The 17,615-nt window shown below is 32.2% G+C and overlaps 1 protein-coding gene across 2 annotated transcripts in view; it reads left to right on the forward strand.

The window, feature by feature from the left end:
• Positions 1-17,615, forward strand: part of SEMA3A (sema domain, immunoglobulin domain (Ig), short basic domain, secreted, (semaphorin) 3A) — a 521,740-nt gene that overhangs the window by 423,473 nt on the left and 80,652 nt on the right. For both annotated transcript variants that reach the window (XM_011927683.1, XM_011927682.1), the window contains 2 exons: positions 8,710-8,803; positions 16,809-16,928. In XM_011927683.1, coding sequence (XP_011783073.1) covers positions 8,710-8,803; positions 16,809-16,928 — 214 coding nt within the window. The remainder of the gene's footprint in view (positions 1-8,709; positions 8,804-16,808; positions 16,929-17,615) is intronic.

Below are 17,615 nucleotides of genomic sequence, written 5' to 3' on the forward strand. Positions count from 1 at the left end.
CAGCTACTCGGGAGGCTGAGGCAGAAGAATCACTTGAACCCGGGAGGTGGAGGTTGCAGTGAACCAAGATCATGCCATTGCACTCCAGCCTGGGCAACAGCTACATCTCAAAAAAAAAAAAATGTTGAAGTCAATGAGGGCAGAGACAAAGCATTCCTACTTAGATTCAGTCAATAGATCAACTTTCTGGGAATATGGTCTAGCTCAATAATAAATATGATCTTTCCTTCTATTTTAGATTCTAGTAGAGATACTCTAGGAACAGAGGTTTTAATCAGTAAAGAAATTCTAGCCTAGATACAACTAAAGATCAATCATACAGATTATACATGAATATTAAACTGGATTATATTTATATAGATGGAATAATTTTACTGTTTAATAGGTAAAATGCATTTTTGTCAAAACAATTATTAAGCAATTATAGTTGCTTTGTAGTTGTGGTTGCTGAGATTTTTTTCCTAAAGTGTGGAGTTTTTGAAAAAATAGTGGTTGTTATTTGAGTAAGCAAAATAACTATAATTAATGATTAAAACATTTTAGTTAGCAACTACATTTTAGATTTAAAACTAAATATTATAATTATTATACATCTAAAGCTACTCAAAACTATTAATTAATATAAAAAAGTTAATATACTCAGACCCAAATTTCCTTATAGGTACACATCTTCCTTAAACTTTTATCTTTCACTGAAGTTCTTCTTTCAATTTATAATAGCAACTTATTTGCAGCAATTTATTGTTTGCTTTATTGAAGGGAAAGGTAAAATTCTAATGGAATATGGCTGTAAATCATAGCTAAATCTAAAGTAGGGTTAATACATTATAAACAAGGCAGAAAATTATACTTTCTTTTATTCGTGTGAGTTTATATTTTAAATTCCTCAGCACTTGGTGACAGAGATCAGGGTTACATTTCTTTGCATCTTTCCACAATGTATATTGTTAAATAACTACTTCTGACAGACTAATTTTATGAAGCTTATAATTGGTAATTGCTTTCATATTCTTTTGAAGATCCAAGGACTCTTAATAGCTTGCAATTTTGAAATAACTATGGAAAGTAAGGAAATTTCATACAGGTCAGGAAACCAAGTTTAAGCAATTTGATTAGCAGAAGAATGAGGGCTGAGGTTCAATAACTGAATTTATAAAAATAAGTGAATTCCATATAATAGCATGTAGACAGTGCAAAGGAAAAGATATCTTAAAAATCTGGATAATCTCTGTATTTATTTACAAGGATGGAGACAAGGAATGAAAGCAGACATAAGTGTAGATGTTCAGAGTGATATGACCTTAAAATTACACCGTGTTAGAAATGGAAAGACCTTTGCATAATTAATTTAGAACTTCTTACCATGACTACATAAAGTCCATAACTTTTTAAGATTGCTGATAAAACATATGTATGATTTGCTTCATTTTTTTAGCTTTTTTTTAATAGCTTTTTTTAAGCCATAGCTTTGTTGGAATATCAAAGAGGATTCTGATGCTACAGATGTTGAGAAACATGAGTTAAACAAGCTAAGTGACTTCACCAAGTTACAGCATGCAACACTTGAAATTCCTATAAACGGCCATAATGCACAAAAAGACCTAATTCTTCCCTTCCCAAGCTATGGCAAATTGTTCTTTGCCTGCTACCAGGCTTGTGTGTCTCTAAATCGTCCCTGTCAGATTCATCATCGCATTGCACCTCTTTGATGCTATTGTTCTGCAACTAAAATTATCACTGTGTCACTGGCACCTTCTGAATACAGACTAAATTGCTTATTTTGGCATAGAAAACTCTCCAAAGTTTGGCCCCCACATTTATTTTCCAGCTTCATCTTTTTAGTATATGTATATATTCCTCATTGTCCAAACTCAACTTTATGTTATTCTTCAAGTATGAATTATATTTATTTTCTTTGGAAATTTTGTTGGTGCTATTTTCTCTAGATAGAATAATCTGTCTCCCTGCTTTCCTCTGCCCTCTCTCTGTGGATTCAGCGGGCCTCCTACACTCATATCCAGTCCACACAGACACACACCCACACCCACACATACATCTTTCTAAAAAATACATTTTTCAAGAACTCAATCAAATAAAGGTATTATTTATATACTAAAACAGAACATTCACTCTACTCATATTGAACTCTTATGGTTTCCAGTTTCTACTATTTTAGTGTGTTATGAATACTCAAAAATAAAATAGTTTTAGTGTATTCTAAATATACTAAAATAAAATTGTTTCTACTATTTTAGTGTGTTATTTTGTGTAAATAATATTATGTTTGTGAATCCTGCATTTTTTATAGTGGTTAAAACCATGTTTTTGGAAAAAGATGTTATCAAGTTCTTATTCCCTCCATTATTAGCTTTTTGATTTGTTATTATATGCAAAATGTCTCAGTTTTCTCGTCTGCAAAGCAGGTATTATAATAGTAGGGCTGTCATGAAGATTAAGTGAAATAATGTGTACATGAAGTTTTAAGGCAATGTTAACAAATGAAAATAGCTAAGAAATAATTTATATACTCTGTAATAGTGTATGTAATGTATTATTGTTACATAATTTTTGTTGTACTCTGTGGTGTACTCCTTGAGATTCACAACTACATCTTCCACCTCCATATTCCAAATACCTATATAAACCTTACATAGAAACAACTCGATATGTATCTACTGAATCATCAATATTTATATTAGTGCTTCAAAGACTTACATAAATTAATAGAGCCTCACAAACAAATACAATGGTGAAAATATCAGAAATCAATTATATATTTCCATAAACAGAAAATTACATTTCACAAACCCAAGCAGTTTCTCCAGTTTGCTCCTCCACTTGCCTACATCTCAGAGCTGCAAGCAGTAATTTCCACTGAGCAAAAGCTGTCAGGAAAAAAACTACTGGAATGATGGGATACACAGGGGAGACATTACATTAATCAGAAATAAGTTTATGTTCCACAAATAAATAATTTGCTAATTTTACCTATCAGTGAGGTTGACCCTTTTGAGAGGGGTAACATTTATTGATTAGCTTAATATAAAAATCAGGTGAAGAATTACAAGGCCCAATGAAAATTAAAGAGGAGCAAGATTAGCATAAAGATAAAGGGACTTTAAACTATAGGTTTTACTTGTTAATCTTTTGTAACAAGAGTAGACTAATATTTGAAGTCTGTAAGCATCAATAATATATTAATAATAACACATGTACTACCAAGACGATAAAGAGTATCATATTTCCCAAAACTCGCTTTAAACCTTGGTAATATTTGAATTTTGTAGGCTAACACCTCCCACACAATTGTGTTCACATCTGTGTCAGATCCTTAAATTATTAACTCCTGAAGGCGAAATTATTAGCTCCTGGGATGTGTCTTTGCTACTCTTTGTATGTAGTTTTTCCATAGTCTCTTCCATCCAGTTACTAATTTTTTCACTCATTCATTGATTCTTTTATGAGCTTTAACTCAGTGCAAAGCTCTATATTTACATTTGAAAGAAATGCAGTTAGATTTGTCCCTCACCTTTTAAAAAAAAATCTAATTTTAAAAAAAGGAATACATGCATCACCGAATATCAAGTTTGAAGTTTAAAGAAAATAACAGAAGAAAGATGTGAATAGATTGCTATGCAAGTTCCAGAGATAATACATTTTTCTCTGCTGGGGAAAATAAATGGACATTTAATGTACTGTGCATCATGGACTAACCTTTACATAATAGGTAAAATTTGTACCTGCTTAGATTAGGGAAAAGTGACTCCAAGTACATGAAGAATGATATATAGGAAAAATAGAGTGAGTATTGGTTCATCTGTACTACCATGAAATACCACTTAGCATAACCCCTGACCTAAAAAACCAATTAACCCAAAAACTAAACTGATGTTTTCAGTGTGATCCCTCCTTGCAGATCTCATGGACTTTTTCTACTACGATTGTGATCTGATGTCAAAATTTCTCTTCCTGGAGGTCCTCTGACTGCGGACTCTCTATTGTGTGCTGTTAAGGGCATAGGTTTCAGGATTTGGACACGTGTTGTTCAATGGAAATGTTCTGTATTTGCCTTTATCCATTATAGAAGCCACTAGCTGCATGTGACTATCGACATCTTGAAATGTGACTCATGAAGCTGGAGAATAGAATTTTTCCTTTTGATTAAAGTTAAATAACCACAAGCAACGTGTGACTATAGTATGCACAGTGTATATCTAAAGTTGCCTTTTAAGGAAAAGTAAATTACAGATAAATTTGATCTGCAGAAGGATCTCTTTTGGTCAAAGTGCAATATGTCACAATATTTCCTCTGAGATCTTATTACACTCTTTATTTGCTGAAGCCAGTAGTTTCACCCTATATAGCTATTGCCTGTATACTATTGTTAATTCAAGTATGTGCAAAGGAAGGCTAACCAATTATATCAGCAGGAATCTCTGAAAACTTCCAGGAAGTGACTTTTGAATTTAATCTCAAAGGAAAAGAAGGTCACCCTCAGGTTGGGGGCTGAGGATGAGTAAGAGCAGAATGAAGGGGTCTCCGGCAGAGACGAGAAAAGGATGGCATGACCAGGGGAATATGCAATAATTTAGTATAACTGGCATACAAAGTGTCTTTTGTGAGAAACAGAAAGGCAGAAAATGCAATTTGAAAAAAAAAATGATAATATACATTCTTTCAATACTGTCCAACTATTAGTTTTCACATAATGTTATGCAATTTCCCACCTAAAATATTTATCCTATCACATATATAAAGGTTTCCTTTCTTTTCCTTTCCTTTCTTTTTCTTTTACAAACATCATTTACGTTTTAATCATTAAATAAAACAGCTAAAATTACAACTTTGTTGCCTAAATTTATGACTTGGACAAGATTGAGATTTAGGAAATTTATTGCCATGAAGTCACCAATGGTTTATAATTTATAAGACTTTGGATTAGACATTAGCACAGTTATTATTTCCTCTAATGCCTTACCTCACCACAGTCTAATAACATTCAGGAAATCCAAAAGACAAAGGGGAGAGAGTGGTCTTGAAAGCTAAAAACAGTCGTTGAAAACTGATGCAATCATGTAATAAAATATAGCACAAAAACTTATATGATATGCTCATAGCATCTGCTAAAGCAATTAGTATTCGTGTAGCTAAAGTTTTATTCATGTATTTCTACAGAGAAAACTCTTTCAACCCAAGTAAGACATATAAGCTATACAGTTTAATTGTATACATTGGTCTTAGGATTTTCAGTCTTATTACTTGCATATGTGATCTATTTTACACTCTTCCAAAACAGAAATCCACTGGGTAGCAATCAGATTTTGAAAGTCTTTCCAAGTAAAGCCAGATAGTGGTCTCTGTGATATTTTTCATATGATAACAAAGGGTGTTAATATGCAATTATATTAACACTGTTCGTTCATGATAATTCAATACCTTCACACATCTAAATTAAGGTCTTGCTCATTAGATAACAGAAACAGCAATATTAGTGTCTCTTTATATCAATGACATTAAATTTGTCAGATATATTAAAGAGGACACTGTTTTAATTGATGATTTTCACACGCATTCTATGTAATAATGTTGTAAATTTTAGAGATTCTCAACAAAATATTTTAATGAATTGGCAGTTATATTCCTTTTGAAAGAATGTCACATATTAGAAAAACAATGTACTTTTACTAATTTAAATTATTTTTTTCATGAAATGTTTTCAATTACCTTCTCATCTACCTATAAGAAAGAAGAATTTTCAATGCATTGTGAAAGGTCAAAATATTTATGTATATTTCAAACATGCCTTATAATTAAGACTGATAAAAATATAGACTGACATTTCCACTGTGACATAAGATATTTCAATCATAGTAGGACAGAATAAGTTTACTGTAATGACTATAACCAATGGTTAAGGAAAATTAATAAATCTGTTTCAAGGACATACTAAATATTTTGTAGACATTATTACAAGAAGTCTTCACTTCAACTATGGGATTTTCTTATCTGCTTATTACAGGAGTCTGAGTTTCAGAAGGGTGTAGGAACTTGCCTGAGGCACAGAGCTAATAAAAGGCATAGCCAGAGATAACACCCAGTTCTGCCCGATTTCAACATCCTTAAAGTCCATTATTACATGTAATGGGCATGAATTTTACACTACAAACATGTGTAAGAAATGTCATTTTATCTCCCTATCCAAAAATCAAATTATATTTATTTCAGATCCTCATCTCACTAGACTGGAAAGGAAATTCAATTTATTTTGATTCTCTATGGAATCATGTAAGAATATGGAAGATTTACAGGGTAGATTCCCAGAAATTTGGGTAGGAGTTACATTAAAAGGAAACATATTATGTATCAGTAAAAGAGGTGACTAACTTAGTATTTATTTATGGGGTCGAACAAAAAGGAGGAAAGGAAAGGGATGCCAGCTTTGAACACATTACCTGACACCATGACGAAGGATAGTTTTTCATCTTCTCTTGAACCATAACTGACATGCTTAACCTCTCTTCCTATGAGGTCTAATCCTTTACCTTGCAAATCAAATACTGCATGAAATTGGAAGTACTTCTCATCTACCTTGGCATTGTCTGATTAACTTGGACATATGATCCCAGACATAAAGTATTTTATGCTTTGAGAAGATAGCACCTCTGTCTGTATCAGTAGTGTAAAATATCTTATCGAGTACAAGAAAAGATAATATTTATAGCAATAATTTCTACCACACTACCACTTCGTTGTGCTGCTTCTTTTAATCTATAATATATAGTCACATATACAAACTTTAATATTTTGTTTGAACTGTGACAATAGGGTATAGGTCTTTTATTAGGTTTCCTTTTTACTATTTCCTAATTTTTAATCAAAACACACATATATCTGGGTATTTCTTTAATGATTCTTCTAAATTTTTGAATAGAATATGTTGTTTCATATAATTTTAATATTTAAATGCCTACGATAAATTTGTATTTGTGAAAAAGTTTGGAATTTAGTGATTTATATAAATGTCTTAATTTAATATTTCTTTCATATTATGTTAGGAAAGTAGAAAATAACGGCAACAACCTGTGTTAATTTCCATATTATTTTGTTATACTGGTAATAGTAACATTATTAATAGAATAGAAATGAAAAGCATTTTTAAAATTTTGCTGCTTTTAAAATGGTTCAAATAAATTATGCAACCCTCCCAATTAACTTGTGAGGTTAAATATCCTTATCTGTGCTGACATTTTAGGACTAGAGGCTCAGAGATATGAAACAGTGACCAGAAAACCAGAGATAAGTCTGGTGCCTGGCTCATTGCGTTTTCCACTGTAACTTAGCACAATTCTGTGAAAGCCCATAAATTATTTCACAGTATAGATTTTAGAACTAAGCTAAAGAAATACCATTGGTACGGGACAGCTAATTGCCAAATACAGAATAAATGCAAAGAAAGAAGAATAGAATTGGTAATTCTCATTCACAGTAATAAAAACAGAACACTTGGAATTTCTTCCTTTTTTAACTTTCGTCCTTAATTCAAATGAGTTTTAAGAGTAATAATTTGAAACCCTGCCATTAGTTCCATCAGAAATATTAAATGTTAAATAAAACGATCCTTACTGATCATAAAATGGACATCATTTACTATCCCAAGATGGTAGAAAATACATTTATGTGAATAGTAGAGAAATTGCCAAAAAATAAAAAGCTATTTTATTTCAGTCTGTGGACAACTTAATGTGCTACTGGAAAAAGCATACATATTCTTATCTAATTAATTCCCAGGGCACTTGGTTCTTAAAAGAATGCTCAGAAATGTCCCCAGATTTACTCCACTGTCACAAATAGATTGCAGTAGGTAGACACATTCTGACAACAGGGTCCCAAGCATGAATTAGTTATCTCCTTATCAAGATTTTTGATGTCACGCTTTCCTGCACATATTCTACCTTGAGATATGTGTATATTTTTTATAGGTAGTCAAAAGTTTATTCCTGTTTCTGAATACTTAGGGACCCAACAGAGCAAGCTTTCCCGTGGTAATAATGTGCTTGTTATTCCAGTGACAGCACCTCCAGGCACACTGCTCTCCTAACCTGGGATATTTCCCTCTTAGAGAAGTGAATGAGGCATTTCAGGCACTTCACCTGCTACTGATGTAACTTAAAAATACACAAGAAGCATGCAGCCACCAAAGATGTACAAAGGACATAGTGGGGAAAATAAATTTGATGGCTATTTAGCATGTCTTCTGGAAAGTACATAGAGAGAAGATTGTGTAATTTATTCTAGACAACTAGCGTAGTGAATTGCTATTTTTCTCTTCTACAAAGGAAGGAAATGAGTCATTTTATTTAAGTTTAACATTCTTTCCTCAAAAGCCATTATGATAGATCTTAACATACCTGTGTGATAAAATAATCACTCTCCTCCTATCATGACACATCCTGTTCTTTATCGTTCATTTACACATTATTACTTGCAATGTGCTAATTGCTACTAAATATCATTAAGCTAAGTAGATATTTGGCTAGTATTACCTACCTTCAATACACTTGATTTTTTTGCCATCTCAGAAGTTTGAACAAATAAAAATAACTCTTGTGTTGGACATGAATACTTGACATCTCTGATTAACTGTTATGTTCAAAACACTCCTTTTTATATATAAAGGAAACCCTTTTCTCTCTTTTTTTAAATCTACAGGACAATATTTTTAAGCTGGAGAACTCACATTTTGAAAACGGCCGTGGGAAGAGTCCATATGACCCTAAGCTGCTGACAGCATCTCTTTTAATAGGTGCGTAGTCAAAAATCAAACAGTGAGTTTTCTACAGATAACAGTTTCCATGTTCTTTTTTACCTACCAAGATTTTCCATTATTGAAATAATAATTATTTTACAAGGAAATTAGTTGTGATATATTCAAATGTTTGAAAATGAAGAAGAAACACTAAATGGTATTTTCATTATTGCACCAAGTAGTCTGATTCTTTTAATTGAAATGGAATAGGATCTTCAAATGGCTCAATTACTGTTCATCCCCACTTGGTACAGTTGGCAAAAACCCATTGTGTTACCTTATGCTGGCTCATCCTAATATATTACATATGCTGGCTAAGGGAAGATACATTCTGTATTCACCTTTATTGAGATTAGCTAGCTCTTCTTTTTTGGAAAATCTAACAAAATATTTGATGTGACTTCCTCTACCCTTTTCTGTAACCACCTTCTTTTCTAGTTTTCTCCTCTTTTCATTTAGCATTGCTTATAAGTGGGGAATGCTTATAGTTCAAAATAATAGACGTAGATACAAATAAGATAAAACTTTAGTCTGTACTGAAAAACAAAGAATTTTTTCCAGACTCTTTTAACTACCTCTGGACTGGAGTTAACTAAATACACAAACAAAAAGTGGCAAATCATGAAGTAATTTTTAAAATTTTTGTTTTCTCTTTCTTTTATCATTTTTTTCTTTCTTTTTTATTTTGTAAATTTTGAGCATACCAACAACCTAAAACATAAAAAAATTCTGGGTGATGATTCTATTCTTGAATGTATTTTCCTACATAACTGTGTAGAAATTATGTACTTTTTGGTTTCCCTTTTCTGTAAAATATGCAAAAGAATTATTTAATAGCAAAACAAAATAATAATGAAACTTTTCAAATCTAAAATTTCTAATTAAATTTTAACTAATAAACCTTGATTAAAAAATTAAATTTAGGTAATCTGATGTGTCATAAGTTTGTAAAGTTTTCCATGTGACTCTTCTTTTTTTTTCTACTCAGAAAAATAAACTCTAGTCATATTGACTGCCATATTAGCCATGAAGATATATATTTTTTTTCTGTATTCTCTAGTGTTTTCTTTTATCACCATGGTTCACTGATCCTTATTCTATTAAGAAGAAATCCATTGTGGCATGAATTATCTCCTCTGTTGCTTTTCAAATGGGGACACTTTTAGTCCATTTCATGCATTTATGCAGCATTTTAACAAAAGTTTAGGACCTGAAGGAATGCAGCATACCTAGCACACTTACAATTTTCCTATTCACGGATAGCCTAGTGATTATTTGTGGATGACTTCCTCAAAAATACATGCTGAAATTTGAACGTTGTTTTAAACAAAAGGTAGGAGTCATATTTTGTATGAACTTACAGCCTATACTTATTTAAATTGTACACTGAAAAAAGGATAGATATTCCTTAAAAAGCAGTATGCTGAAGTGTGCCCAAAGCAGCTTTAATTTGTGCTATGTTTCTCAGTAGGGACTTGCTTGATTATTTATTTTAATATTCTGCTGAGAAAGAATGATGACAAGCAGGTATTACATAGTTCATATGGTATGCAACCACCCAAAGTCCACAAAGAAAATGAAACTCCACAGTTCTAGTTTTATATTTGAATATCTTGAAAAAGCTATATAGGTTTATGAAAAGGCAAAGAGAATGAGTGAAGTTCAGAAGGTCAAGAAGATGATGTGGCTAGAAAGAACAATAGGTGTTTCAGAAAAAGAACCTTCAGATGGAAGTGCAGACCTAACCTATCCAATATGGTAAAATAGTTTAGTAACTTTCAGAGGCACGTAGTGCTTATTGACAAGACCACATAATTTAACTTCTGAATTCATTGAATAGCAAGATACAGAAAAAGAAACAGGCCATATTATACCTGGTAAAATCCTTCAAAATACCTGAAACACCATTTTAATTCAATAGCTGTAACTCTCTGTGTTGAAGTTATTTGCTTTCTTTATAACTGTGCTATAAATTCTTCCTCTTATGGTACATTTAATTCCCCTTGTTGGGTTTTCCTTGGCATATTCTCTCATACTGCTCTAAAAAGAATGCTCACTAGTTTAATGGAGATTTTTAACATAAATATTTTCTACAGCACTTCCCAAACTCTTTTACATACAAGGGTAACAGCTGTCTCAGAAATAAACAGGTTGTACTTTGTATATCAGAAAATGGCCGTTGGGAAAACCTATTTTCCCAAAAGCTTTTGGATACCTTCTTCACTTTACAAATAAGATAGACATTTCAAGGTGGTTCCAGGCTGCTTCCTTCCCCAACACTGGGAAATAAAATTTTAGCCTGGGCTCAAACCATCTGTAAACTGGTTAGATGGATCTTGGCAGCAAATATTTTTTATACCATCAATCCCACTAGGAAAGAAGTAGTTTCAAACAGTAGTAAACTTTAAAACGAGATGACAGCTTAACATTTTTAGTTTACAAAAACTAGCAAGGTTTAGTACGACTTCTCTCCAAAAAGGCATGGGTTTTTAAGCTGAGGACTGTTGAGAATTTGGATTATCTCTTGAGTAATGCAGTTACCGAATTAAGTCCCCAAATCCAAGAACATGTCCTAAGTTTTTCAAACCAACATGGTAAAGCTAATTTTGCAATCTCCTTTAAAAGTGATAATTTCATCAAGATGAAGTTGCTGCAGTCTTTATTTCTTTAAATATATATATATATATATATTTTTATTTTTTATTTTTTATTTTTTTCTTGTTCTGTTGCCCAGGCTGGAGTGCAGTGCCATGACCTCAGCTAACTGCAACCTCTGCCTCCCAAATTCAAGCAATTCTCCTGCCTCAGCCTCCTGAGTAGCTGAGACTACAGGCATGTGCTACCAGGCCTGGCTAATTTTTATATTTTTAGGAAAGACAAGGTTTCACCATGTTGATCAGGCTGGTCTCGAACTCCTGACCTCAGGTGATCCACCCACCTTGGCCTCCTAAAGTGTTGAGATTACAGGTGTGAGCCACAGTGCATGACCTTATATTTTTTACCCTTTCTTATTTCATCCACCTGCAAATGTTTTTTTATGAATTTGTTTTCAAAAAAATTTTTTATTACAGATAGCAATTACTCAACTGCTAATAATAAATGCCAGGTGTGAACACAGCACAAGGATAAATCTCAGTATTTTCCAACACTAATTAAGTACTGTCTCACATTTTCATGATGTGAAAGAATAGTCAGCTTGAGAGAAATTTTATTTTTTCATTAAAATCTTTTCCAGGCAATGCAGCACTAGTAATTTAGAAATATTCCATCCCTAAGAGGTATTATTGAGTCCTATTTCAAAGTCCTGAGACTTTTAGCTAAGGTTATATCCTGAAGTCAAAATGCTGTCTTGTCTTAGGAAAGAGCATAATTTGACATTACAAAATGCTCTCACTTGATATTAGAGCAAATAAGGAACTCTCTAAGTTAATTGCATACAATTGAGAAAATTATTTGAAGCTCTCTGAGCTCAGTTTCCTTGTACATGAAATGGCATGGCAGTTTTACTTTCACTAGTTTGTTGTGAGGAAAAAAACCAACATAATAGCATACTACCATTTTCGGTGCTTGTGTAATTCTGGAATATAAGCAAAGATAAAATAAGCAAACTTGTAGCAGTGGTTGCCTGTAGAAAGGCTGGGAGGGAGATTTGGTACCTTATAAATTTTACATTTTCAATTTTATACTATGTAGACATATAAACTGTTGAAAAATTTTAATTTTAAAAGAACAACATGAGTAATGAAGCCAACATATTATATTTATTGATATAGAGAAGGTGCTCAATAAATGTAATAGTGAAAAATTTTTCTTCCATCCATGGATTTCATCCATGCTGTGTGTGTGTGTGTGCATGTGTGTGTGTGAGATAGAGGGGGTATTTTCTTTCTTTCTTTCTTTCTTTTTTCCCTTCTGTTTCTAATTTCTTTGCTGCTCTGTGAGTGGAATTTACTTAAGGTGTTAACAACATAATGGCTTGGTGTTTAAATTTGTTTGATATTTTGCTCACATCCATGTCACACTTTTCACCTGTGTTAGTAATGCTGCAATTTCATCAGGAAATGTGGTTTTGTTTCCACCTTCTGTTTCTCCTCACCACACCCTGCTTAGGAATTGTAATCCAATACATTCACTGATCTAAGCCACATTTTTACTTCATTTTGAGTTTTGAACAGAAAGTCTAGAGTATATATGAACTTTTGTTTTTAATACATACTTCTCAGGCAACTAAGCCATACTAGAAATGCAGTTCACAAAACTGTTTTTGTTCATCTCAGTAAAGTATGCTCTCCTATGAGAGAGTTAAGAAAGCTTCCAGTTAAGAAAGAATGATCATATGCTCAAATAGCAGCTTTTGTATTTGACAGTTTCTGGATGATAGTTTACATCTGTCAGCACTAATTTGTCTTAGTTCAATATATTATTTTTGAAATGTTAAACTGCCCGTGTGGTATTTTTTCCGAAAGGCTTAAAGATCTTGTAGGGTATAGTATTCACAACCACCTTTTAATGTAGATAATAATTTCTAGATATATGATTCTGCCATCAATTTAATAAAATTGGACAAATGTTTATTTCTTTCACAATTGGCTTAGTATATGTGAACAGCCCTAAAGTAGGTACCTCATCATAATGCCATTTGAATTATTGCAGAATAACACTTAATTAATACACTATTTCAGATTCTCAATAAGACATATATTAGGATCAGAAAATTGTCAAATTAACACTATGTTTAAGAATCAACATATAATTTGATAACTTCATAAGTGACCTAGAAACCACAAAAGAAGTTTGCTGAGTAGGCATTTTTAAAAAATATATCCATTCTCCAAAATAAGTCAACTGAGGTATTGTAAATTTCTTATAGTCATCAGATACCTTTAGTTTATTTCAGAAAGCCACAGAATGTAAATGTCCAAGTTTATTAAATGGCATATACTCTGGTTTGATATTACATTTCTTCTTAATGAGAAATAAGAGAAGATAGAATATACTACTGCCTATGTTTTTGGACAAAACAACAAAGATGTCATATCTTATCTAGAGCAATCATCATTGATAAGACTCCCCATAGAATTCTCACCAGGAAATGTGATCTAAGGCCTGGTGCAACTAAACAGTCACTGACATTAAGCATGGACAAGATGGGAATGTGCCCTTCATGGCCACTTAATCATCCGGTACCCTCCAGTTCAATAAAATCATCTAACTCTTGCCAAAAATAATATTCATGTGGGAGGTAATTTGCTATAGCTAGAGGAACTGGTGCCTAAACTGCATACTTATTTTGGTTTATAAGTCACTTGTTTTATTCTCTTTTAGTCTTAAATGGAGTAGCTCGTTTAGTGCATACCTCTTCTACTTTCTCTGAAGTACCTTCTCAACTTTTGTGAAAAGAGAAAGAAAATATTATTTCTGCCTTTACATTGATTTGCATTGATTTTTGTCTTTCTAATATGAGGGTGGATTAAAAAAAGTTATAAAACAACCAAATGCAAGAGAGAGATAAACACATTTTCTATCCAAGTAACAGCTTTTAGTTGTTGATTTTACTATTTCAACTGCTTCTTGAATAGACTTTAAATATAATAAACATCATAATTATGGATTTTCTTACCCTAAAGCAAGCTAAATGACAAGACTGATTGATTAATTACATTATTTACTCTAATATTTCCTATTAAACCTCCTGTTGGCATGGTCTGACTAAATTCTGATATTAAATTGTTCAGTTTTCATTTTTTTAATTATTCTATTTTTAGTTTTTTAACTGTGGTTTAGAGGCAAAGAGGTTCAACCAATAATTTATTTTTTTTAAATTTTTTTTAAGAAAAGAAGACACAAGCTATCTTCTCACAGGTGTTCCATCATGAAAATGTTTGAAATTTGCATGACCGTTTTATGATGATTTGACAACACACTTTTAACTGAGACCCTCTTATTCACTCAGACCAATAACAAATTATTCACCTGATGTTTAAAAATACATCATCTATTTGCTAATATTTTGGGAAAAGATTAGATATTACCCTTAATAAAAATGTTGCGGTGCTTGAATATTGGTTAATATTAAGGAGACAACAGGCATTTATGTATTTCAAAGTGGCTTTGAAATTTATACATAGATTATCATAACATTTGTGCATTTTCAGAAAAGGTCTGTTTCTGAAAATAAAGGCATATTTTAGTGAGAACAAGTCAGATTTCCACTTGATAGTTAAGTAAGTGAAGACAGTATAAAGTGCTTTTGAATCCCAAAGACACCATGCTGTGACAATTTAGGATGACACGAGAGAACAATTCACCTACTAATAATTTATACTCAATAAATTATCTAACCATCACTTTTATTTATCTTCAGTCACAACAATCCAAAATGAAAGATCGCATTTTTAAACTCAGTTTTCAAGATAAGATTCATATCTATGGATGTTTAGAGTAATAACATGTTTATGTTGCTCAGTGATTTTCTCTGTGTAGCTATTCTCCACTGTTCTGGAGGGTCTCCAAAATCAAGTCTGCTCAGACATATAAGTGAGACAAAGATTCTACCAAAGGAATTGCTTTGGTTTGGGCCACTATGAATATCAATTTTACATTGCAAAGCCCTTATTTGCAAGTAAGAATTAGGTAGGTGAACATATGGTAATGTTACACAAATGCTTAAGTTATAATTTATCTTTGCCCTCTTTATTATCTGCATATTTTCCAAATCAATAAATAAATATTAACCTATTTGATCAACAAGATAATATTAAAATATACTGTAATTGTCATGGATTATTTGAAGGAAAATGTTTAACTTTTGTTGTTTTGTTTTCAAATAATTCACTGTATGTAGAAAGGCAATTACATGTTTTCTGGAAGAGATAATACAAGGCCCTTTCTGTTTCCAAGTAAGAAAGAGTGATTTTTACAAAATTTAGTTTATTGAAAGGTGGTATGATTAAGTGTAAAAGGCTTGGGATTAAACAAGCCTGGGTTTGAACCTTCACCTTGACTTGCCATTAGCCGAGCAACCTTGAGTTTCTTGAACTGTAAAATAGGGATAACATTATTTACATTATGGGATTGTTAACAGAACTAAATGAGATAACTTGAATGTGTCAAGCCAGTGCCAACTGCCTGACAAACACGGAGTGAAATTCAGTAAATATTAACTTCTCTTTTACCCCCACTCTTGTCTTTTCCCTTCTATTCTTTACCGTCTGGTTATGATTCCTCCATTATTAAACTCTGACCTAGAGTTAATTCAGTTTAAGTAGTAATGAGTCAAAAAGTGATGGAATCTTGCATTGGAGTGATTATGATCTGGGTTTGTCAAAATTCCTTCCTCTTAAAACACATTTCTGCTGTATATGAGGTCATGTGGTTGACTTATTTTTGGACTGGTTGATAGCTTATAACAAATAAAAACACTTCTCCCACTAGATATATTAAAAAATAAAAAGCAAGAAAAAAATTCTGGCAAAAAAAAATCAGCATTTCTAAATCGTAGCAAAATCTCATTAATTCAGATCCGACTGAGAAGGAAGTGTATAAAAGATTTAATTGCCATTAGAAAAAAGCTATGAATAAAATTTTATAATGATACCTCACTCTACATTATAAGGATATTAGAACCATGGTAACTTTACACATATAACAGCAAATGATATAATAAATGTAGTTTGCATTTTGTGAGTTTGCTAGTGGTCATAGTAGAAAAGAATATAATTTTATGTTTTAGCAAGATTCACTGAATCGGACTTTACTCAGATTTTCTAAGTTTGTACTAGATAAGTAGTCATACACTAAATCAGTGAATAAGTATTTGATAAAATACTTCCTTCAATAAGGACATAGGATTAAAAAATAAGTAACTCTGCATAATGATGCAGAGAGCACTTCAGTTTTCTTCTTAGCATGCTCATAACATGAAACTTGCATTTTGTTTGTTTTGCTTTGTTTTTGCCTTAACTGAATTAAAGAATGTGTATGTGGTTTTGTCACAACACAGATGGAGAATTATACTCTGGAACTGCAGCTGATTTTATGGGGCGAGACTTTGCTATCTTCCGAACTCTTGGGCACCACCACCCAATCAGGACAGAGCAGCATGATTCCAGGTGGCTTAATGGTAGGTGGTTTATGAAAGAAAATAGACATATAACATATGTAACTGTATTAAGTTACTGGAGAACTCTTTTACAGTACATGCAATATGATTTGAAATTTAGTGTGCAGTTAAGCTAATGGTGGTGACTTCATGATGTTGGGTGTGAGAAAGTTCGGCAAAGAAAGAAAAGAGAGATTAAATATTCAGGAAAAGATTCATTTAGTGCCAAATTTGAAGTTTCTCAGTAGTTAGCTATGGAAAGAAAGATCTGGACCGGAGCTACGGAAGGGAGGCAATGGAAAAAGATAAGATGACTTACCAATTCTGTCTTATGAGGACACCACAACAAATCTTACAGGGTAATATTTTTTTTTCCTTTACATCTCTTATTATTTCCTTGAAAACATCATCTTATATACCAGTGAATGTCAAAAATTGAATGTTACTGCAGTGTGAATAACATATTAATAGTCTTTTCCAAATTTCAAAGGTATTTTAAATCATGATTTCATACGATTCACATTTAATCTTAATCATCCTAAAACCCCTCTCCCATTTTATAGGTTAGGATTTTAAGGTCAATATTTTATCTAATCCAGTAGAAGAATGTTTAGAACAGAAACCCAGTTTTCTGAACTTCAGGCACCGGCTTAACTACTCTATCAAGTAGATGCTTTTTATTATTTATTACTATTACTCACTATTTTC

The sequence above is a fragment of the Colobus angolensis genome, unplaced genomic scaffold (assembly GCF_000951035.1).
Source record: "Colobus angolensis palliatus isolate OR3802 unplaced genomic scaffold, Cang.pa_1.0 Scaffold74, whole genome shotgun sequence".
Taxonomy (NCBI): domain Eukaryota; kingdom Metazoa; phylum Chordata; class Mammalia; order Primates; family Cercopithecidae; genus Colobus; species Colobus angolensis.